This window comes from Oncorhynchus masou, chromosome 21, assembly GCF_036934945.1.
Source record: "Oncorhynchus masou masou isolate Uvic2021 chromosome 21, UVic_Omas_1.1, whole genome shotgun sequence".
In the NCBI taxonomy this organism is placed as follows: Eukaryota; Metazoa; Chordata; class Actinopteri; order Salmoniformes; family Salmonidae; genus Oncorhynchus; species Oncorhynchus masou.
In genome coordinates this window covers 25921742-25947497 of record NC_088232.1, presented here as the reverse complement: position 1 = coordinate 25947497, position 25756 = coordinate 25921742, and the positions used below count along the sequence as shown (strand labels likewise).

At 41.5% G+C, this 25756-nt stretch overlaps 1 protein-coding gene across 1 annotated transcript in view; it reads left to right on the top strand.

Annotated features, from left to right (window-relative positions):
• LOC135508016 (leucine-rich repeat and fibronectin type-III domain-containing protein 5-like) overlaps window positions 1-11908 on the top strand; it is a 60830-nt gene extending 48922 nt beyond the window's left edge. The window contains exons 2-3 of the mRNA XM_064927894.1: window positions 3886-5293; window positions 10264-11908. Of these exons, the coding sequence (XP_064783966.1) occupies window positions 3906-5293; window positions 10264-11257 (2382 nt within the window). The 5' untranslated portion in view covers window positions 3886-3905 and the 3' untranslated portion in view covers window positions 11258-11908. The remainder of the gene's footprint in view (window positions 1-3885; window positions 5294-10263) is intronic.
• Window positions 11909-25756: the final 13848 nt, after the last annotated feature.

Genomic DNA, 25756 nt, shown 5'->3' with positions numbered 1-25756 from the left:
TTGTTTCTGTCCATTTTGAGCCTGGAATCGAACCCACAAATACTGGTGCTCCAGATACTCAACTAGTCTAAAGAAGGCCCGTTTCATTGCTTCTTTAAAAAAATATATATATATTTCACCTTTATTTAACCAGGTAGGCTAGTTGAGAACAAGTTCTCATTTGCAACTGCTGCCTGGCCAAGATAAAGCTTAGCAGTGTGAACAGACAACACAGAGTTACACATGGAGTAAACAATTAACAAGTCAATAACACAGTACAAAAAAGGGGAGTCTATATACATTGTGTGCAAAAGGCATGAGGAGGTAGGCAAATGATTACAATTTTGCAGATTCGCACTGGAGTGATAAATGATCAGATGGTCATGTACAGGTAGAGATACTGGTGTGCAAAAGAGCAGAAAAGTAAATAAATAAAAACAGTGTGGGGATGAGGTAGGTGAAAAAGGGTGGGCTATTTACCAATAGACTATGTACAGCTGCAGCGATCGGTTAGCTGCTCAGATAGCACATGTTTGAAGTTGGTGAGGGAGATAAAAGTCTCCAACTTCAGGGATTTTTGCAATTCGTTCCAGTCACAGGCAGCAGAGTACTGGAACGAAAGGCGGCCAAATGAGGTGTTAGGGATGATCAGTGAGATACACCTGCTGGAGCGCGTGCTACGGATGGGTGTTGCCATCGTGACCAGTGAACTGAGATAAGGCGGAGCTTTACCTAGCATGGACTTGTAGATGACCTGGAGCCAGTGGGTCTGGCGACGAATATGTAGCGAGGGCCAGCCGACTAGAGCATACAAGTCGCAGTGGTGGATGGTATAAGGTGCTTTAGTGACAAAACGGATGGCACTGTGATAAACTGCATCCAGTTTGCTGAGTAGAGTGTTGGAAGCAATTTTGTAGATGACATCGCCGAAGTCGAGGATCGGTAGGATAGTCAGTTTTACTAGGGTAAGTTTGGCGGCGTGAGTGACGGAGGCTTTGTTGCGGAATAGAAAGCCGACTCTTGATTTGATTTTCGATTGGAGATGTTTGATATGAGTCTGGAAGGAGAGTTTACAGTCTAGCCAGACACCTAGGTACTTATAGGTGTCCACATATTCAAGGTCGGAACCATCCAGGGTGGTGATGCTCGTCGGGCATGCGGGTGCATGCAGCGATCGGTTGAAAAGCATGCATTTGGTTTTACTAGCGTTTAAGAGCAGTTGGAGGCCACGGAAGGAGTGTTGTATGGCATTGAAGCTCGTTTGGAGGTTAGATAGCACAGTGTCCAAGGACGGGCCGGAAGTATATAGAATGGTGTCGTCTGCGTAGAGGTGGAATCAGTACAACAGTTTTCGGCTGTGTGAATCAGTACAACAGTTTTCGGCTGTGCTAACATAATTGCAAAAGGGTTTTCTAATGATCAATAAGCCTTTTAAAATGGTAAACTTGGATTGGCTAACACAACGTGCCATTGGAACACAGGAGTGATGGTTGTTGATAATAGATCTCTGTATGCCTATGCGGATATTTCATAACAAATCAGCCGTTTCCAGCTACGATAGTCATTTACAACATTAACAATGTCTACACTGTATATCTGATCAATTTGATGTTATTTTAATGGACAAAAAATGTGCTCTTCTTTCAAAAACAAGGACATTTCTAAGTGACCCAAAAGCTTTGAATGGTAGTGTATATGGAAATCAATGGGTCCTGTTCAAAAGCAATGCACTCAATAGGGAATTGGAGAATCATCAAAAAGTGCTTTTTGAAGGTTCTCTGTCTCTATGTGTATAAACCATCACACGTAGCTGTCACTTAAAGATTGCACTGAGATTTTAGAGTCAGTAAAAATAGCTACCAATTTACATTGATGGGCATATTTGCATGGGCGTGACATTCTTTGTTTGTAATCCAATGCACATAAATCCATTACAATATCATATTCATTTCCTCCTCGTTCCTCCCACCATCCTTTTTATTTCTGGTCCCCCCACACAAACACAAACAGCAGTATGTACAGCCTGAAAGAGAAATCAATGTTAAAAAATTACAGTGTGGTAATGAACATGATCCTGCTGTCTGCTTTGTCAGTGGGCAGCAGTGTTGCTTTCATTACCCTGTGGTGCTATGACCTTCCTGTGTGCTCTGGAGACACGACCCCCCGTGATTAGAAAATCATACAGGCTGCCATGCCATGCAAGATTTCTCTGGCGCGGCATGTCATGTGATTCATCGTGTCCCAAATGGCACCATATTCCCTATGCAGTGCACTACTTTTGTCCAGAGCCCTATGGACTCTGGTTTAAAGTAGTGCACTATACATGAAATAAGGTGCCATTTGGGATACATTATTGACTCTGTACCTACCTTTCAAGGGCCCCTGTCATGTTATTAGTAGCCTGTCATGTGACGAGTACCTATTCTATTTCATCGAAATGATATATTATGCCAGATCATCCTATAGGCTAAATGAGGCCTTTTTGTGTCAAACGGAGGTAATCATATAGCACGTGTATATGTTAGGCAAGCCTGTGGTTTTAACATGATTCCGTGTCATGTATGCTCTGGCTGGCTATGATGATGGACCGTTATGTCGACATGATCACATTCCCTTTACAGCACAAAATAAAATTTCCCTGTCAGGTTTTTTCAACCTCATTACATTGATTTTATTTAATTTGCCCATCATCCTTCCTGTGAAGCCAGGCAGGCAGGCAGCCTGAGTGAGTAGCGAGACACTTATCTTCTCATTACATACTTTCCTCAGTGTAATTACAGCGGTGATATCTTCCCACGTGTCAGATATGTCCGCTGCAGTCCGCAGTTGAGGCTGAAGCATTATGAAACAGCTCCTCTGTTCTGCACTCCCACACACTTGTAATGCGGAGTAAGTGACCCAACACAGGGATGGCATGACTCATTCTGGGTATGGAGGAGAGGAGAACAGCAAGGGATGTGTTTAAAAGTCAAAAGCTCTGTCGTTCCACCTATTAGGTGCCTTTTGAGTAGTGTAACGTGGTAAAAAAAAAGTTTTATCTAATTTTAACATTCTGTCATACACATGTTCAACTTAAGAAAAAAAACGTTGTCTATAGTAGTGAACTATTATGTGCCAAATAAAGTAGGGTTGACAACCTCATCTTAGTTCATCCATAAATCCCCTTGTGACAGGGGGAATGGAGGTTTGTTGTGTACAACAGGGAAGGGCAATTGAATGCAAGCTTCACAAAAAATGTGAGATTGTTTTAAAGTGGGTGTTATGCTTGACCCACTCAGTTTTCCACCACAAAACACCAGAACATGGCCAAAAAGAGTTAAACTAGCTCACCTGCTTTTACACTATGATTTGACTATTAGATATTCAATGTTTCTTTTGTAAAATAAAAATTCTCCAACATATTAAAATCAGAGTTCAGATCACATAAAAGGGTTGACCTCAAAAATGAGGAAGAGTTATTTTTCTCCTTAAAATGAATTACTAATAACATGAAATAAACAACAATCTTCTGAAATGACTTTGTCATAGCAACAAAATAACTAGGGCTATGCAATGATGGTGAAAACTTGGATACTTGGATGTCTGAATTAAGTGGGTTAAAATCTTCATAGAAGTCACAGAGGATATACAGAGGGACATGAAATTACGTCATATTGACTTTATTGTAACCAGTTTCTAGTTGTACTGACATCATTTCAACCAGTTTTGACCCCTGGGTATTTCTTACTAAATGGCCCCATTATACTGGGAACTGATATGTGTTCAAGACTGGGGTGGAATTTAACTCAGACCGTCTTTACTCAAGATGTTAGTGTCACTGCTGGTGTAGTTTCTGGTGGTGAATGTCATGATCCAGTTCAAATGATTAATTATCTATTTTTCTCTCCTCTCTGTCTTATGTTGCAGGTGTTTGAACCTGACTTACAATGGAAAAACTGCTGGTCTGTCTGTTGGTTATTGGAATGGCAGTGAAGGCCCAGATCTGTCCGAAGCGCTGTGTCTGTCAAATACTATCTCCCAACCTCGCAACCCTCTGTGCCAAAAAAGGTCTCCTCTTTGTCCCCCCGAACATTGACAGGCACACCGTGGAGCTACGGCTGGCAGACAACTTCGTCACCAGCATCAAGAGGAAAGACTTTGCCAACATGACCAGGCTGCAGGATCTCACCCTGTCAAGGAATACCATTAGCTTCATCACGCCACATGCGTTTTCTGACCTGGAGAACCTCCGTGCCTTGCACGTGAACAGCAACCGTCTGACCCGGATATCCAACGACACCTTTAGCGGCATGTCCAAGCTGCACCACCTGATCCTCAACAACAACCAGCTGATGTTGATCCACCTGGGGGCTTTCAATGATCTGCTGGCCCTGGAGGAGCTCGACCTGTCCTACAACAACTTGGAGTCCATCCCCTGGGAGGCTATCCAGAGGATGACGAGCCTCCACACCCTCAGCCTGGACCACAACATGATCGACTACATTCCTGAGGAGACCTTTTCTCTTCTGCAAAAGCTCAACCGCTTGGACGTAACCTCAAATAAGTTACAGAAGCTTCCTCCAGATCCTCTGTTCCAGCGGGCCCAGGTTTTGGCCACGTCTGGGATCATGAACCCTTCCTCGTTCGCCCTGAGCTTCGGCGGGAACCCACTGCACTGCAACTGTGAGCTGCTGTGGCTGAGGCGCCTGAGTCGAGAGGATGATCTGGAGACATGCGCATCGCCGCAGCACCTCTCTGGACGCTATTTCTGGTCCATCCCTGAGGAGGAGTTCCTGTGTGAACCTCCTCTCATCACCCGGTACTCCCATGAGATGAGGGTGCTGGAGGGCCAGAGGGTGGCCCTGCGGTGCAAGGCCAGGGGGGACCCTGAGCCTGCCATACACTGGATCTCTCCAGAGGGGAAGCTGGTGTCGAACTCCTCCCGGACGTTGGTCTACACGAATGGAACCCTGGACATTTTGATCAGCACTGTGAAGGACACAGGATCCTTCACCTGCATCTCGTCCAACCCAGCTGGTGAGGCACATCAGACTGTTGAGCTGCTGATTATCAAACTCCCACACATCTCCAACAGCACCAACAACATCCAGGAGCCTGACCCTGGCTCTTCAGACATCTCCACGTCCACCAGGGCTGGGGCAAATGGCAGCAACCACACTGGAGACACCAAAACTAGTCCGGACAAGAGAGTGGTCATCGCTGAGGCCACATCCTCCACAGCACTCATCAAGTTCAACTTCCAGAGGAATATACCTGGGATCCGCATGTTCCAGATTCAGTACAATGGCAGTTATGATGACTCTCTTGTGTACAGGTAGGTTCCATTCAATCCCTTCAAATTATTTGTGCATGATTTGTGTATGAAATGTGTGATGAAATGCGTAATGGCCCTAATGGATTTAATTTCAATCATCAAGTACACTTATAGTATAGGTTCAGAGATGTTTTGTATTTTTTCGATGGAGATTCATCTCAATTACGTTCACACACTATGGTGTATGTTTTATAGGCTTTCAACCACTTGTTTGTTAAATCATCCTAACCATCCTAACGAAGCAAGGCTATAAACTAAACAACCAAAACAAGTTTCAATTGCTAAGCAATTACAGTAGCCACGATATGAGATTTAAAAGATGTTTAGCTAGTAGCTGATTCTTAATTGTGGAGCATTTTACAAAAACAACTAAATACATTTATAAATGTATTTAAAAAACAAAAAGATAATTTAAATAAAATCCCAATGGTATTCCATTTGTTTTTTTTTTAGATAATCTGTAATCCTTGAAAACGTATTAGTAAAACACCCGCAAAGCAAAACCCCCAAATGGACTCGGGCGGGCCGTGTGACAGAGGGATCATGATCTCATATTGATTAAGATGAGATGAACTCTGCATTGTGAAGCAGCAGAGATGAACATAACTGCCATGTATTCTCTGTGATGTGAATAGGAGGTTATTAGATTTCAACGAGGTCGTCAGTGAAATGGCCCATTTTAGTCAGTTCAACACAAACTAATTCAGTCTGAACTGCAATTAACTGGCACTGTAATGGACACAAATTGATTCGGTCTCAATAACAAACAATTAGCTGTAACTCCAATGGGCAGGAGCAAACGGTCTTCGGTTCATTAACAAATACTGTACATCTGTCACTTTTTTGTGTTGATCTAATAGAGAAGGATCAACCTATGTCACTGAGCATTATCTATCCTCAGAGAGTAGAGAGTGGTGAACACCAGGCTTCTTTTAAAGGAGTTTCTAACATTTCTAACATATTCAGGTTGTGAATTGCTTAATCTGAACACTATTACAATACATTGTTTACCCTTATTTTAACAGGTAAATTGACTGAGAACACTGTCATTTACAGCAATGACCTGGGGCATAGTTTCACTGGAGAGGAGGGTGGATGAATGAGCCAATTGGAAGCTGAGAATGATTAGGTGGCCATGATGGTATGAGGGCCAGATGAGAAATTTAGCCAGGACACCGGGGTTAACACCCCTACACTTACAATAAGTGACATGGGATCTTTAGTGACCACAGAGAGTCAGGAAAGACATCACCCTAAACATGGCAATGTTCCCAATCACAGCCCTGGGGCATTGGGATATTTTTTTAGAACAGAGGAAAAAGTGCCTCCTATTGGCCCTCCAACACAACTTACAGCAGAATCTGGTTTCCCATCCAGGGTCCAACCAGTTCCAACCCTGCTTAGCTTCAGAGGTAAGCCAGCAGGTGGATATGCTGCTGGTGTCCAATAAAAACATGTTTTTTAAAAGCTAAACACTGTGTTGATATTGAGGATCACCATAGGTCTCTGGAGTACCTTGACCTTTTGAATAGCATGTCAATATATCCTACAAGCACAGGCCTTTTTGGTTTTATTGTAGTGTTCTCCATTGTTGTTTCACCTGCACACATTCATTTCCCTTTCAACATAATGCATTACTCAACGAGGATGTGATAAAAAAAATCTGGGCATCAAGCAAATTGTGTGACAGGTTTTATGTGCAAACAAATCAGGAGAATGCGCCTCTTTTAAAGCACTCCAACTTGTGCAATTTTAGCCATCAAAAGGCCCTGTGGAAAAGGTAATACCTGGCTCAGATCTGCTTAAGGTATAAACCACTTTATTCAAATGATATGGTTCCAATTTCCATTGCATATCTAATAAACACACTCCGGATAACATAACAAAATTGTTGACATTTTACGTTGTCTGTCTCTCACGTGATTGTAAATGGGTTCAAACTAAAAGAATACAGATATTCCATTAGTTTTTCGATGACATGGCGGGATGGATTTTCGATGACTGTGCTGTGCTGTGCTATTTTCCACAGTGCCATGGCTTTCAAAACTATTAGTAGAGCACTTTACCATTGCCTGTTGGTGAATGTCAGGGAGGTCAACCTCCACGTGAAGTCACCCTACATGAAGTCATCTTGGTTTGAGCTCAGTACATGTTAATGGTAAATACATCAGTGGAAGTGTTGTTTACTTTTTGAGTGCTGTTGTTTTTATCTTTTACATTTTAAGACTTTAACGCATTTTCTTGACAATGTACACTGAGTATACCAAACATTAAGAACGCATTCCTAAATATACTCCCTCTTCCCCTTTTGCCCTGAGAACAAACTAAATTTGTCGGGGCATGGGCTCTACAAGGTATCGAAAGCATTCGAAAGGAATGTTGGCCCAAGTTGACTCCAATGCCTCCCACAGTTTTGTCAAGTTGTCTGGATGTCCTTTGGGTGGTGGATCAATCTTGATACACACAGGAAACTGTTGAGCGTGAAAAACCCAGCAGCATTGCAGTTCTTGACACAAACCTGTGCGTCTGGCACCTACTACCATACCCCATTCAAAGGCACTTAAATATTTTGTCTTGCCCATTCACCCTCTGAATGGCACACGTACACAATCCATGTCCATGGGGCGACAGGGTAGCCTAGTGGTTAGAGCGTTGGACTAGTAAGCGGAAGGTTGCAAGTTCAAACCCCTGAGCTGACAAGGTACAAATCTGTTGTCCTGCTCTTGAACGGGTAGTTAACCCACTGTTCCTAGGCCGTCATTGAAAATAAGAATTTGTTTTTAATTTAATTGCCGAGTTAAAATAAATACAAATAAATGTCTCAATTGTCTCAAAGCTTGAAAATCCTTAGTTAACCTGTCTCCTTCCCTTCATCTACACTGATTGAAGTGGATTTAATAAGTGACATCAATAAGGGATCATAGCTTTCACCTGGATTCACCTGGTCAGTCTATGTAATGGAAAGAGCAGGTGTTCTTAAACTTTTGTATAATCAGTGTCTGCTATGGTCTAAGTTTTCTGCATAATATGATTCAATTAATTTCATTGCTTTGGCAATGCAATCAGTTCCATATGGGTTTGAGTGTAGCAAAATCATAATCAACAAAGAAAAATGATACAGTAGTTACTGGTATTCACCCCTTCAAATGAGTGGATTTGGCTGTTTCAGCCACACCTGTTGCTGTCAGGTGTATAATATAGTGCACACAGCCAAGCAATCTCCATAGACAGACATTGGAAATCGAATGGCCTTACTGAAGAGCTCAGTGACTTTCAACGTGGCACCGTCACAGAATGCCACCTTTCCAACCAGTCAGTTCATCAAATTTCTGCCCTGCTCAAGCTGCCCCGGGCAACTGTAAGTGTTGTTATTGTGAAGTGGAAAAATCTAGGAGTAACAACAGCTCGGCCCCGAAGTGGTAGGCCACACAAGCTCACAGTATGGGAACACCGAGTGCAGAAGCACATGGCGCAAAAAAAACGTCTGTCATCAGTTAGAGCACTCACTACTGAGTTCAAAACTGCCTCTGGAAGCAACGTCAGCACAACAACTGTTCGTCAGGAGTTCATGAAATGAGTTTCCGTGGCCGAGCAGCCAGACACAAACCTAACATCACCATACGCAATGCCAAGTGTCGGCTGGAGTGGTGTAAAGCTTGCTGCCATTGGACTCAGCAGCAGTGGAAATGTGTTGTCTGGAGTGATGAATCACGCTTCACCATCTGGCAGTCTGACGGGTGAATCTGGGTTTGGCGGATGCCAGGAGAACGCTACCTGCTCCAATGCATAGTGCCGACTTTAAAGTTTGGTGGAGGAGGAATAATGGTCTGGGGCTGCTTTTCATGGTTCGGGCTAGGCCTCTTTGTTCCAGTGAAGGGAAATCTTAACACTACAGTATACAATGACATTGTAGACGATTCTGTGCTTCCAACTTCGTGGCAACAGTGTGACAACACCCCGGTGCACAAAGCGAGGTCCATATAGAAATGGTTTGTTGAGATCGGTGTGGAAGAACTTGACTGGCCTGCACAGAACCCTGACCTCAACTCCATCGAACAACTTTGGGATGAATTGGAAAGCTGACTGCGAACCAGGCCTAATTACCCAACATCAGTGCCCGACCTCACTAATGCTCTTGTGGCTGAATGGAAGCAAGTCCCTGCAGCAATGTTCCAATATCTAGTGGAAAGCCTTCCCAGAAGAGTGGAGGCTGATATAGCAGTAAAGGTGGGACCAACTCCATATTCATCCCAATGATTTTTGAATGAGATGTTCGAAGACCAGGTGTCCACATACTTTTGGTCGTGTTCTCTTTGAAGATGTAGTGTTTCAGATGTTTTCGGGAGATGGGCAGGGACTCAGCTGTACCATCTTCCGGGTCACCATTGGGGTGACCATGACAGAGAAGAGCTTTGACTGGGCTGAGTGGGAGCTGCCCTCCCGTAGGCGTGGGAGGGCCAAGAAACCAGAGGTGGCAGAACGGGGTATTCAGGTTGGGGTGTAGGGTTTGAAAATAGCCTGAAGGTAGGGAAGGGCAGTTCCTCTTGCTGCTCTGTAGACAAGTACCATGGGGTTGGTACATTAGAAGCCAAACGATGTTCAGAAGTATGAATGGCATTCGCATTCACCCAGTCAATGTATGCTGTCTAATGTTATACAGGAATATTGCACACAGACATGGTATAACAAGTAACGTTGTTCATTTTAGGATTTCTTACTCTCCAAAAATAGATTCATTTAATGAAACACAGCATTGTCATTTTGGGATAATGATATATGTTAAACAATATTTTTTTTAAATGCAGCAACTAGGATTGTTTTAAGAATATAGGAAAATGCTTCTCAACAGCAGAAGCACATTTGGAACAATTGGTGAGAAAATATCATGCATGAATGACATGAGCTGTCCTTATAACAACTTTTATTTGAATCCACATTGATATCTTTCCTTTGTCCTTCTCTCCTCTCAGAATGATTCCCCCCACAAGCAAAAACTTCCTTGTCAATAACCTGGCTGCTGGAACGTCGTATGACCTGTGTGTTCTGGCCATATACGACGACGGTATCACTTCCCTCACCGCCACCCGCGTGGTGGGCTGCGTCCAGTTCACCACCGAGTCTGAGTACCTGCGCTGTCACTTCATGCAGTCCCAGTTCCTGGGAGGCACCATGATCATCATCATCGGCGGCATCATCGTGGCCTCCGTCCTCGTCTTCATCATCATCCTCATGATCCGCTATAAGGTCTGCAACACCAGTGACTCGGGCAAAGGCACATTGGTCACCAACGTCCACTCCCAGACCAATGGGGCGCAGTCTCAAGGGTGCACCGTCAATCCCTCTGTGTCCAAACAGGCCATGGGAGGGTCGGGGTCAGAGGGAGGGGGAGGAGGGTCTATAAAGGCCACTGGGCACGCGCCAGACACTCTGACGGACTCATCTGAGACCTCTCTCCCAGACTGCTCCACTGCTACTTCTCTGGTGAGCCAGAGCTGGAACACGCCTGGCTCCTCAGGGTCTCTGAAGCCAAAGCGCAAGCCTGCGCCAAAGCCCTCCGCTACTGCTTCTGTCACCCCTGAGCCCAAGATAGAGGCCCTCCCCAACGCTGAGACCCAGAACACCAACCGCAACAACTCCACGGCTCTGCAGCATCCCCCCGCCCCGGTATTCCACTCCCCCCTACCCTACTCACGCATCAAGGACACGCCCATATTAAGACGCGCACACCCCAGACCATCCTCCAAGTACCTGACCTTACCGGTGGAAGGGGTGAGGGCCAAACGTAGGTACTCTCTAAACGAGGACTCGTCCAAGCACCACTGCTACATTGGGGTAACAAAACTTGGAAATATGTGGTCTAAGCGGAGTAAGTCCATGAATGGGATGCTACTTCACCAGGAAAATATAGACAGTGGCAAGGCCACCTTTTCCAGTTCAGAGTGGATTCTAGAAAGTACTGTGTGACTTTTCTGTTTGTATGTATGTGTGTGATTGAATGTGTGTGTGGGGACATCTGTTTTTGATTCTTTAGATTTTTTTTGCATTTCAGTTTACTTTTCTTTTTCTAAAACCAATAGTAAAACGGATGCTTGCCTTGTAGTAATCAGAATTTCATCAATGTTCTCCTCTGATGTGGAGAATCTCCAGCAGCTCAGAGCCCAGTGCTCGGCAGTCCATGCAGTGTTTTCATACCCATACAAAAAATGTAGAAAAATAAATCCAACACACCCACCCAGTTATACAGTACATACACCCAGTGTTGTCGTTGTGGCAAGAGAAAAGCATTGGTGCCTTCCTCTGCATTACCGTTTTCCTCTTGCAAGGAGCACCAATAGGATTTCAGTTGTCCCTGACAGGGGATTTGGGATCGAGAGGAACATGAGAGATTTCACAAAAAGCCTTTCTATTACAGGGAAATAATTACCTGCATATAGAGACAACACAAAAAACAACTATCAAAGCCTTGTTACTGGACCTCTTAATAAATTGATATTTTTTAAAGAACAATTCAAGCTTTCTTTTCAGTGACATTGATATTGCCTTTGTTTTAAGGCACAAAAAAAGCCCTGTACAGAGAAACAACATCTGATGTGTTGTTATGTTGTGTAAAATAAAATAAAAATGAAACAAGTATGTTTTGTTGGTTTTATGTTGGTAAATACATTTCTAATCTCTTCATCCCAGACAGGTATATTTTCAGACAAGCCCTACCATACCTACACAATTCAATAATTTTCAATATAACCTAACCAACCCCAAACTTTTTTGTGTTCCCAAAGCTTGTCAAAATGTTCCTCTGACCTACCAGATAAACCAAGCAAATTTCTTAAGACTCAATCTGTAGTCTTTAGCCACAGCCCTAAAAGCCCTAGAGTTATCTATACCAAGATAAGACAATTGCACTTATTGCAACATGATACTACAGTATCAGAATTTATGAAGGCTGATAGAAAATAACTACTGATGTATGGGGACTCAAGTCAATGTTTCAGTAGCCAATCCATTTTATTCGATACCGCTTACATTCATGTAGCATGGAAACTGACGTGCAGGTTGATGTTTCTCACTCACGGTACCTTAGGACTCCACCTCAGGAGATGTTAATCAATCTGATGCCAGATACATGAAGCCTGCCATGTACTGTACCAGTAGAAAAAGGATTTACATGTTTTAGTACAATTCAGGAAGGGGTTAATAAATGATTCCACATGAAACCCAGATACCTGAGCTTGGGCCTGGTGCACAATGCTACTGAACTCATAATGTGCTCAGTGACATAGGATAGGATGAATATAAATCACTTTAATATCCCGAGGGGAAATTGTCTTAGACACAGTACTGTTTGTATACAAAATAAGCACAGCACATTGCACACTCAACATAATACATACATTGCATGTTACCTATATCATACTTATTGGTGTTGTCATTACAACTATATAATAATCGATTTGTTATAATTATTTCATTTCAACCAGATTTGTCTGCTGGGATGAGTGTAATGTCAGGTTTCTTACATGCTCCCATGTGTATCAATTCACTACGTTTTCTGCATTGGTCTTCTCTTTCTTACGTCAAAGCAGTAGTGTATGTTGACTCAAAGACTTGAAAGGTGAGTGAACTCTGGGTACATTTTTTGCAAAATCTTTAAATATTTCATTCTACTGTGCTATAGCTATATAATGCAATTGCAAACCATGCCTACAAATGTCAGCAGGTACACAGAAGTGAGGTGATAATATATGGGAAAAACAACAGATAAAGTGCCTTCAGAAAGTATTCATATCCCTTGACTTGTTCCACATTTAGTTGTGTTACAGCCTGAATTCAAAATTGATTAAATGTTTTTTCTTCTTCACATCGATCTACACACAATATTCCATATTGACAAAGTGAAAACATGTTTTTAGAAATGTTGACAAATTTATTGAAAATGAAATACAGAAATATCTCATTTATACATACGTATTCACACCCCTTAGTCAATACTTTGTAGAAGCACCTTTGGCAGCGATTACACCTACGAGTCTTACTGGGTAAGTCTCTAAGCGCTTTCCACACCTGAATAGTGCAACATTTGCCCATTATTCTTTTCAAAATTCTTCAAGCTCTGTCAAATTGGTTGTTGATCATTGCTAGACAACAATTTTCAGGTCCCCAAGTCCAGAACAGACAATGGGAGGCGCACAGTACTACATAGAGCCAAGACTACATGGAACTATATTCCACATCAAGTAACTGATGCAAGCAGTAAAATTAGCTTTAAAAAAAAACAGATTAAAAAAACACCTTATGGAACAGCGGGGACTGTGAATCAACACAAACATCGGTACAGACACACACATACACACACACACAATAACATATGCACTATACACACACATACACATGGATTTAGTACTGTATATTTTGTGGCAGTGGTGGAGTAGGGAGCTGAGGGCACACAGTGTGTTGTGCAATCTGTGAATGTATTGTAATCTTTTAAAATTGTATAAACTGACTTAATTTTGCTGGACCCAAGGAAGAGTAGCTGCTGCCTTTGCAGCAGCCAATGGGGATCCATGATAAATACAAAAAACACATTTTCAAATAGATTTTCAAGTCACATCTGTAACTCAGCTACTCCTTGTTGCAAACAGGATGCATGTTTTGGAATCTGTTTTTATTATGTACGGGCTTCCTTCTTTTCCCTCTGTCAATGAGGTTTGTATTGTGGAGTAACTACAATGTTGTTGATCTGTCCTCACTTTTCTCCTATCACAGCTATTATCACTAGAACCACTGGGCCTCGACAGACCCCCCTAAAAGTGTAATTAATTCATCTCATATATGATATAGAACAAAGTATAATTTGGTTGTGTTCATGAAGGCCTATTTTTTATTTTATTTTAAATAAAACAATAGCATATCCATTAGTTCTTGTAACTGTAGGCTATATGTAAAAACTATAAAGACTAAAAACATAACATTTCAAGTGTTCAATCCATTTTATTTGTGGAGTGACTTTTTACAACTGTGAAACAGAAAGCATACAGTATGTCTTGGAACACAATAACAGCTAAATATTATAAGTAGATAATACATAAAACATACCACAACCACCAAGACGCGCGGTCAAATGATGAAAACATCAGTAGCCTAAATATCATTATAAGCGCCAAGTGGCCTTGATTAATAGTGAAACTCAAAAGCAATAATGCCATTATAGTAAATATAAGTGTTGATATGACAGCAGGGGGACAAAGTTTCAGACAAAACAACTTACATACACTAACACAACATTAAACAAAACTATAGACACACATACAGTACAACAATGACATATTATGTAAAGAAACACAAATGTCATAACTAAAAAACAGCTGACCTAAAGACAATTACACTCTTCTATGATATTTACATCAACCAAGTGTTTAAACTCCACCAATGTGAATAGATCATCAAATTTTAAAATGTTCAGAAGAGAATTCCAGGACCACGGAGCTGAGTAACTAAAACTAACTACGTACTGTTAAAAGCAAATGAGAATAGGACCGTAATTTATATTTATTTACTGACTGTCACGCCCTGACCTTAGAGCTTTTTATGTCTCTATTTTGGTTTGGTCAGGGTGTGATTTGGGTGGGCATTCTATGTTCCCTTTTCTATGTTTTTGTATTTCTTTGTTTTGGCCGGGTATGGTTCTCAATCAGGGACAGCTGTCTATCGTTGTCTCTGATTGGGAACCATACTTAGGTAGCTTTTTCCCACAGGGTTTTGTGGGTAGTTAATTTCTGTTTAGTGTTTTCACCTTACAGGACTGTTTCGTTATTCCCGTGTTGATTTTCGTTATAGTGTTCAGTTTTAATAAAACAAGCATGAACACTTATGATGATGATTCCTGTTCTTCAGACAACGAATACCGTTACACTGACCTGATTAAAAAGGAACAGAGATAAAGTGGCATTTTACCCAATATGATCTTATAAATCAGTGTATACCAGTGTTTAAGCCGACGCAAGGTCAATGACAACCAGTGATGACCTTTTTACATTCTTAATTCCATTCCTTTACTAGATTTGTGTGTATTGGGTATATGTTGTGTAATTGTTAGATCTTGCTAAACACGTGTATGTGACCAATTAAATTTGAATTGACCAGCCAATGTCGCTTTACAGATCGCAATGATGTATTTGACATTTTTGATTGGGACTGAACCTGAGGGACACATGATAAACTGAATCAATTGCTCTCAGGGTAGTGGTTTAGACCTGCATATATATAACATCACTAAAATCTAAAGCCGCCAGTAATGTACATCGTACCAGCTCCTTCCTGGCCTCCAGAGAAAAACAAGCCTTATGCCGGTAATGAAAAACTATTTTTAGCTTGAGCTTCCTTATCAAGTTCTCCACATGAACAGTGAAGCTCAGCTTGTCATCCACCCAAATATTTGTACACTTTGGCTTGCTCTATAGTATGTCCATCCAATGTAGCAATGACATGATTAGTTACATGCCTGGCATTTGAAAATACCATTCATTTTGTTTAACCCGAATTCAGAACCAGCTTCAAATCATACAGATTCTGTTGTAATGGTGTTAAATGATCTTTGGGCATTTTCAAAAGCCAAAGATAAACTACAAGCACTTGAATAAAGAACAGTATCATCTGAAAAAAATGAACATCTGCTGTTTCAATATGATCTCCAATGTTGTTGATACACAAAATGAACAACAGTGGGTCCAAAATAGAACATTGTGGAACACCTGAGCACAACTCTATGGACTAAGATTTACAACTATCCGCCATTACACATTGAGTACGATTTGATAGGTAATTTATAAACCAACCTAGAGCATGACTAGTAATTCCACAACATTTTAACCTTTGCACCAACACAGCATGGCCCACGGTGTCAAATGCCTTCGTCAAATCAATTAAGACAGACACGCAATGTAACTTCTTGTCAAGAGCACAGTGGATGTCATATAAAAACTTAAATGTTGCTGAAACACGGCTGTGGCCACACCTAAAACCTGATTGCGTTCCATTTAAGATATTGTTTTCTTTGAGGTAAGCCATCAGCTGCCTACTAACTAAGGACTCCAGTACCTTAGACAGTATAGACCATTTTGATATGGGTCGATAGTTGTCAAGTAGTGAAGGATCTCAACCTTTCAAGAGAGGCAGTATAAAAGCAGATTTGGTACCCATGATTTGCATATAATTGGTGCCATTGGATAGAAAACACTTTGAAGTTTGTTGAAATGTTAAAATAATGTATGAGACTGTAACACAATTGATATGGTAGGACATAATCCAAAGAAAAAGCAACCAGAATTTTTTTTGAGACCCCATGTTCTTTCAATGGAAAGCTATAGGTCCTATGCAATACCAGCTCCCAGATTGTAATTCCTATGGCTTCCACTAGATGTCAACTGTCTTTGTTCAAGGTTTCAGGCTTGTTTTCTCCAAAGCAAGGAAGAATTTAGAGTTTTGGTCCTGGGAGTCACAGTTGGAAATCAGTCTGTGGGCACGCGATTAGCACTTGCTCATTTTACTTTTCTATTGAACATACTTCTTTCCGTATGAAATATCATAGTTTAATTACATTTTAGGGTACCCGAGGATTAAATAGCAATGTAGATTGACTTGTTTTAACAAAGTTTAGCGGTAGCTTTTTGGATTCCTTTGTCTGCATGTTGAACTCAAATCGATGTGCCAACTAAACTGACTTTTTGGGATATAAAGAAGAATTTTATCTAACAAAACAACCATGCATGTTGTAGCTGGGACCCTTTGGATTGCAATTCAAAGGGAGATTTTCAAAAAGTAAGTGATTATTTAATCACTATTTGTGATTTTATGAAAACTGTGCTGGTTGAAAAATATGTTGATGTGGGGCGCCGTCCTCAAACAATCACATGGCATGCTTTCGCTGTAAAGCCTACTGTAAATAGGACAATGCAGTTCGATTAACAAACTTTTAACCGATATAAGACACTTGTATGTACCTCGATGTTTAATATCCATTATTTTTACCATTATTTATTTGAATTGCGCGCCCTCTAATTTCACCCGGAAATTGTTGACAGTTGTCCCGCTGACAGGAAGCCTAGTCCTAAGAAGTTTTAAATTAACATCAAGCGTGAGGTTAAAAATACATGTCAAGGGGGAGCAATGATGTATGCAGCTAGGTGTAGGAGGGGGTCTAGATCATCAGGGCAAGGGGATTTCTTTCTATCAATTTTTTCTCTCTCTAGTTCTGTGTGTGATATTAAGATTCTAACATCGACAGCGTGATATATAGACTTATTTCGGAAAAGTTAAGGATGAACGGGGAGTAATATAATTAAATAACTCATAAGCAGTCAAAAATGACTGCTTTAGTGGTTCTAGTGTTAAAGGGGGATGGGGGTGCATATTGACAAATATATACGAGTATATTCAAAATTCTAAGAAAAACAAATCTGTTAAAAGAATCAAGCACAGTACTAACAGCAGTCATCTAGCTTGGCCTACCCACTAGTGAGCCAGGTCAAGACCATCTGAATTCGTTTTCCCCCACAAAAGGGGTTAAATACCCCTCAGTTTCATCAGCTGTCAAGGTGGCTGGTCTCAGACGTACTGCCAAAATCTCTAAAATGACATTGGAGGCAGCTTATGGTAGAGAAATGAACATATAATTCTATGGCAACAGCTGTGGACATTCCTGCAGTCAGCATGCCAATTGCACACTCCCTCAAAACTTGAGACATCTGTGGCAATGTGTTGTGTGATAAAACTGAGCATTTTAGGGTGGCCTTTTATTGTCCTGAGGACAAGGTGCACCCCTGTAATGATTATGCTGTTTAATCAGCTTCTTGATTTGCCACACCTGTCAGGTGGATGGACTATCTTTGCAAAGGAGAAATGCTCACTAACAGGGATGTAAATGTAGCCGATGTGAAATGGCTAGCTAGTTAGCGGTGGTGCGCGCTAGTGGCGTTTCAATCGGTGACGTCACTTGCTCTGAGACCTTGAAGTAGTGGTTCCCCTTGCTCTGCAAGGGCCGTGGCTTTTGTGCAGCGATGGGCAACGATGCTTCGAGGGTGACTGTTGACGTGTGCAGAGCATCCCTGGTTCGCGCCCAGGTCGGGGCGACGGATGTAAAAGTCTATACTGTTACATCAATGCTGTTGACCCGGATCACTGGTTGCTGCGGAAAAGGAGGAGGTCAAAAGTGGGGTGAGTGTAACGGATGTGAAATGGCTAGATAGTTAGCGGTGAGGCACGCTAGTGGCGTTTAAATCGGTGACGTCACTTGCTCTGAGACCTTGAAGTTGTGGTTCACCTTGCTCTACAAGGGCCGCGGCTTTTACACCGATTGAAACGCCACTAGCGCGCCCCACCGCTAACTAGCTAGCCATTTCAAATCTGTTACATAAACACATTTCTTTACACAATTTGAGAGAAATACGTTTTTTTGGGAAAATGTATTTTTTTTTATATTTCTGTGAACTTTTATATCAGCTCATGAAACATGGAACCAACACTTTACATGTTGCGTTTATATTTTTATTCAGTATATAATCAAAAAATATATGGTACAAGTTTTGCATGTGATACTGCCAGTGCAAAGCTACAGGCAAATGGACTAGAATAGGAAACATAATTTCTGCCAAATGTGTAGCAAATTCATGATAACTGTTATTTTGAGTAAAACAGTCAATGCAGTGCTGATACATAGGCAATTAGTGTTCCAACAAAGTACAGCAATGGTTGATTAATAGAACTACGGGGGCTATAGAAACCCCTCTAGACCAGGGGTGTGGAATTCAAAGTCCGTTTTCATTCAGACCAATACAGAACAAGTAGCAATATGTGGGGAAAATCAGTGGGAAAGCCAAGCCAGTAAAAAAGCCATATCACAACTTACAGTGCATCAGGAAAGTATTCAGACCCCTTGACTTGTTCCACATTTTGTTACATTGCAGCATTATTATAAAATGTACTCAATAGTTGTTTTCCACCCACTCTACACACAACACCCCATAATGACAAAGCAAAACCAGGTTGTTAGAATTTAAAATAAATGAATTACAAATAAAAAACAAATATTACATTTACTAAAGTATTCAGACCCTTTAAGTACTTAGTTTGAAACATCTTTGGCAGCGATTACAGCCTACAGTCGCCTTGGGTATGAAGCTCAAGCTTGGCACACCTGTATTTGGGGAGTTTCTCCCATTCATCTCTGCAGATCCTCTCAAGCTCTATTTTCAGGTCTCTCCAGAGATATTCTATCAGGTTCAAGTCCGGGCTCTGGCTAGGCCAGTCAAGGACATTCAGAGACTTTTCCCGAAGCCACTCCTGCGTTGTCTTGGCTGTCTGCTTAGAGTCTGTGTCCTGTTGTCTGCTTAGAGTCTGTGTCCTGTTGGAAGGTAAACCTTCGCCCCAGTCTGAGATACTGAGTGCTCTGGAGCAGGTTTTCATCAAGGATATTGCGGTACTTTGCTCCGTTCATCTTTCCCTCGATCCTGACTAGTCTCCCAGTCCCTGCCGCTGAAAAACATCCCCACAGCATGATGTTACCACCATGCTTCCCTTTAGGGATGGTGCCAGGTTTCCTCCAGACGTGACGTTTGACATTCTGGCCAAAGAGTTCAATCTTGGTTTCATTACACCAGAGAATTTTGTTTCTCATGGTCTGAGAGTCCTTTAGGTGCCTTTTTGCAAACTCCAAGTGGCCTGTCATGTGCATTTTACTGAGGAGTGGTTTCCATTTGACCACTCTACCATAAAGGCCTGATTGGTGGAGTGCTGCAGAGATGGTTTGTCCTTTTGGAAGGTTCTCTCATCTCCTCAGAGGAACTCTGGAGCTCTTTCAGAGTGACCATCAGGTTCTTGTTCACCTCCCTGACCAAGGCCCTTCTCCTCCGATTATTAAATTCCTTCGGCGTCATGGCTTGATTTTTGCTCTGAAGTGCACTGTCAACTGTGTGTGCCTTGCCAAATAATGTCCAATAAATTTAATTTACCACAGATGGACTCAAATTAAGTTATAGAATCATCTCAAGGATGATCAATGGATACAGGATGCACCTGAGCTAAATTTTGAGTCACATAGCAAAGGGTCTGAATTGTAATGTAAATAAGCGTTTAAAAACCTGTTTTCGCTTTGTCATTATGGGGTATTGTGTGTAGATTGATTAGGGAAAATATTTATTTAATCAATTTGATAATAAGGCTGTAACGTAACAAAATGTGGAAAATAGAAGGGGTCTGAGTACTTTCCGAATGCACTGTGTCTTGTGATAATTGCATTGTTTGTTCTATAACACATCCGTTCACACGCCACAGTGATATACAATAAGGCAGAGACAACAGTCCCACATATGTTTGTTTCGTCACAAACCCAGAAAGCAACATCTGTCCGGTGAAGTCTACAAAGCAAATATTGCATGTAACAAACAGTTACATGACCTGCAGCATGGTCAAGTAAGTTAAAGTTTTCAACAGATTGCTAAACTGATTTAGAACCAATGAGTTTGCCCATGTCAGCACTATGAAAACAAGATTACTGCCTCCACTGTTCCAGCACCATTTCAACTTAAAACATAATCTAATCAGCAAGGCTATATGCTTAGTTTAATACATTGAAAACAAACTTAAAGATACCAGAAAAAACTTAGTCCAATCAATGTTGCTAAATATCATGTGGCTGTCCATGGGACTGATTTCTGTCTGTCTGCATGTGGGTGCAGGTAAAACAAAATATGTTGAATCCCCCTACTTGTAGACTAGTTGAACGCCACGCTCCTCTCTTTCATGTAGGCAAAATGGTCTATGGCTCTATCATACAGTACGCTTTTAGTTTTGTTGACATAGGCTACTCAGCTAAACACCTTGCTTGCTTAACTTCCTCGCATAGGCAACAATGAACCAGCTAAGTTAGCATGCTAGTTAATGTGAGTCTACTAGGATACATATAGGCTACATATTGAACTTCAGTCATCTCAGACCATTGGCACAGTATATGAATTCATGGTTAGATCAGAATCGCAGTCATAATCATTGGCCTGTACAGAGAATGAAGTCCAAATCTTCTTGTCCATCCATGGCCTAGGAAAGGGCCGATTTAGCAAGCTTGCTAATGCAAGACATCAACACACGCAGACTAGAAACAAGGTTTGCTGCACCAGGGCAACCCACAGTTGATTGGCTGATTATGTTATACTTTTTTATTAAGGGAGGCCAAATTCGTTCTGGCATCAATCAATCAAATGCTACGGCAGCAACATGTCATACTCTTTTGGTCCAGACAACAACAGATACATGGGCTCCACATACTGAGACAGAGTGGTGCTGTTTCCCTTGTTCAGATTATTTGTTCGGTGAGATTCAGCCAATTGTGAATTAACTGAAAATTATGAAAACACAGAGATGAAAAACCAATTGTTTTATTGGTCAAATATTTGGGGAAGCCTGGCTCCCCTTGCCATGAATAAACAGCACAATATAAAACTTGAAACATTTAATAGGGTTATATATTTTTTTATTTTACCTTTATTTAACTAGGCAAGTTAGTTAAGAACAAATTCTTATTTTCAATGACGGCCTAGGAACAGTGGGTTAACTGCCTGTTCAGGGGCAGAACAACAGATTTGTACCTTGTCAGCTCGGGGGTTTGAACTTCCAACCTTCCGGTTACAAGTCCAACACTCTAACCACAAGGCTTCCCCAGCGCCCCATGTATGCATTTTTTATTCCAAGGAACAGGAGTAATACAGGAGTAATAAACCTAATGTTACACAGAAACTACTTTTACAAAAAGGCTTTCTCCTCTGGCGGACCTTCTTTGCATGGTTCTTCAATATTGTGTCCCCTATGTTCTCAGGTAAACCTAAGAGATATGCACGTCTCGTAATAGGTGGCACAAGAACCTGCAATGGAAGGTTAATTTTATATTGTTTTGGTGGCCAGGCCGAAGGTGCAGAGCCTTGCTATCGAATGTAAAAAAAAAGAGCATTAAACATACCTTTGAGAGTATCGTTCTTTTTCAGTGTTTGAATGAGCAGATGAGCAGAATGAGCAGAATGAGCAGAATGAGCAGATGTACAACATTAACATCCGGTGACGTTTGTGCACTTTGACATAGAACAGACACATTGTGCTGGGAGTTAAATCTGTGTGTCAGAATGCAAAAGTGTTACATTTGTGTAAATGTCACAACTACATTTAACAATCTCTAGAATAATCTACTTTACGAGCTAATTGCCTTTGCAAAAATGTATATCTTACGAGCAATGTTGGGGGTAACACGTTACAAAGTAACAGATTACTTTTTTTGTGGTAACGAGTAACTTCATTCATTTTTCAATTCAAGTAATCATTTACTTAGTTACTTTTCAAATAAGCAAGTTGTTACTTTTACAATATTATTTAGCTTTTTCTTTGTTGGCGCAAATAAAAAAATAGCTCCGAATACAACAGGTGTACACCTTACAGTGAAATGCCTACTTACAAGCCCTTAACCAACAATGCAGTTTTAAGAAAAATAAGTGTTAAGAAGGTAATTACTAAACTGAAGTAAAAAAAATAATAAAATTGAAAAATAACAAATAATTAAAACGCAACAATAAAATAACAGTAGCGAGGCAATATACAGGGGGTACCGATCTAGAGTCAATGTGAGGGGGCACAGGTTAGTCGAGGTAATATGTACAAGTAGGTAGAGGTAAAGTGACTATGCATAGATAATAAAGTAGAAGCAGCGGGGTGGGGGGGGGGTGAAAACAGTCTGGGTAGCCATTTGATTAGCTGTTTAGGAGTCTTATCGCATGGGAGTAGAAGCTGGTAAGAATCCTTTTGGATCTAGACTTGGTGCTTGCCGTGTGGTAGCAGAGAGAACAGCCTATGACTAGTGTCCGTGTCAGAGTCCCACTCCTTGAAAGCGGCAGCTCTACCATTTAGCTCAGTGTGATGTTGCCTGTAATCCATGGCTTCTGGTTGGGGTATGTATGTACGGTCACTGTGGGGACAACTCATCAATGCACTTTTTGATGAAGCTAGTGACTGATGTGGTGTACTCCTCAATGCCATAGGGAGAATCCCGGAACATATTCCAGTCTGTGCTAACAGTCCTATAGCTTAGCATCTGCGTCATCTGACTACTTCCGTATTGAGAGAAAACGGATTTAACTTTACCTGCATTAAAGTCCCCGGCCACTAGGAGGGCCGCCTCTGGATGAGCAATTTCTTGTTAAGGAGTAAGGATCGGACCAAGATGCAGCGTGGTAAGTGTTCATGACGATTTATTAAAAACGAACTGAACACTGAAATACAAAACAATAAACGATGTGATGAAAACGAAAACCGAAACAGTACCTTGTGGCGACAAACACTCACACGGAAACAAACACCCACAAACCAACAGTGAATCCCAGGCTACCTAAGTCTGATTAAGGTCAGAACGTGACATATACAGCACGGTGAGTGTGGTCTTAGTGCCAGCATCGGGTTGTGGTGGTAAATAGATAGCTACGAAAAACATAGATGAAAACTCTCTTGGTAAATAGTGTGGTCTACAGCTTATCATGAAATACTCTACCTCAGGTGAGCAAAACCTCAAGACTTCCTTAATATTAGATTTTGTGCACCAGCTGTTATTTACAAATAGACACAGACCAACACCCCTTGTCTTACCGAAGGCAGCTGTTCTATCTTTCCAATGCACGGAAAACCCACCTAGCTGAATGTTAACCATGTCATCGTTCAGCCACGACTCAGTGAAACATAAGATATTACAGTTCCTGTTGGTAACATAGTCTTGATCGGAGCTCATCCATTTATTTTTAATCCAATGATTGCACGTTGGCTAATAGGACTGAAGGTAGAGGCGGATTACGCACTCACCGTCCGATCCTTACAAGGCACCCTAACCTACGTCCTCGATATCGCCGTCTCTTCTTTATGCGAATGACCAGGACTTGGGCCTTGTCGGGTGTCTTCGCGTCCTCCTCGTTAAAGAAAAATCTTTGTCCAGTACAAGGTGAGTAATCGCTGTCCTGATATCCAGAAGCTCTTTTCAGTCATAAGAGACGGTGGCAGAAACATTATGTACAAAATAAGTTACAAATAACGCAGAAAAACACGCACAATATCACAATTGGTTAGGAGCCCGTTAAACGGTAGCTATCTCCTCCGGCGCCATCTCTGAACATCCCTCCCCTTGGTTATGTTCCCTGCGGTTTGCGCTCTTCCTGTTTTTGCATGAACATTGTAGTGGGTAGCTGGCTGGTAGCTAGATAGCTAGCGGGATGGCAGAGTCAAACTATTTTGAATTGGCAAAAGAAAAGGACAGGCCGTCATTCTAAGTAAGAATTTGTTCTTAACTGACTTGCCTAGATAAATAAATAAATAAATTATTTTAATTTGTTTTAAAGGACAGAGGTTAGCCCTTGAATCTTGACTGACGCGACTTGCACGATTCAGATGGCTCATCGGGTTCATGCGAGTGCCCCGAGTGCCCACTGCTAATAGCTAAAAAGTTAAGCTCAGTTCATAATAATGGCCATTACTCCAACTCCAACTTCACCGTAGACATAAAGGAAATGGCACCAAAAGTGAAGTTTTACATAGAATCTCTCTGCCCCCAGTTCGTATCTGTAAAACAGGTTGGTAGCCAGTTGTCCTTGTAAGTTATTTGAAAACTCCTTTCACTGTGCCCAATTGGTTTTATATAGTTGAAGTGGGAAGTTTACATACACCTTAGCCAAATACATTTAAACTTAGTTTTTCAAAATTCCTGTATTAGGTCAGTTAGGATCACCACTTTATTTTAAGAACGTGAAATGTCAGAATAATAGTAGAGAGATTGATTTGTTTCAGCTTTTATTACTTTCATCACATTCCCAGTGGATCAGAAGTTTTACATACACTCAATTAGTATTTGGAAGCATTGCCTTTAAGCCATTTTGGCACAACTTTGGAAGTATGCTTGGGGTCATTGTTCATTTGGAAGATCATTTGGAAGATCCACATAATTTCCCCTCCCCATGATGCCATTCATTTTGTGAAGAGCACCAGTCCCTCCTGCAGCAAAATACCCCCTCAACATGATGCTGCCACCCCTGTGCTTCACGGTTGGGGTGATGTTCTTCGGCTTGCAAGCCTCCCCCTTTTCCTCCAAACATAACAATGTCATTATGGCCAAACAGTTCTATTTTTGTTTAATCAGACCAGTGTGCAGTTGCAAACCGTAGTCTGGCTTTTTTTGGAGGTTTTGGAGCAGTGGCTTCTTCCTTGCTGAGCTGCCTTTCAGGTTATGTCGATATAGGACTCGTTTTACTGTGAATATAGATTATTTTGTACCTGTTTCCTCCAGCATCTTCACAAGGTCCTTTACTGTTGTTCTGGGATTGATTTTGCACAAAAGTATGTTCATCTCTAGGGGACAGAACGTGTCTCCTTCCTGAGCGGTATGACGGCTGCGTGGTG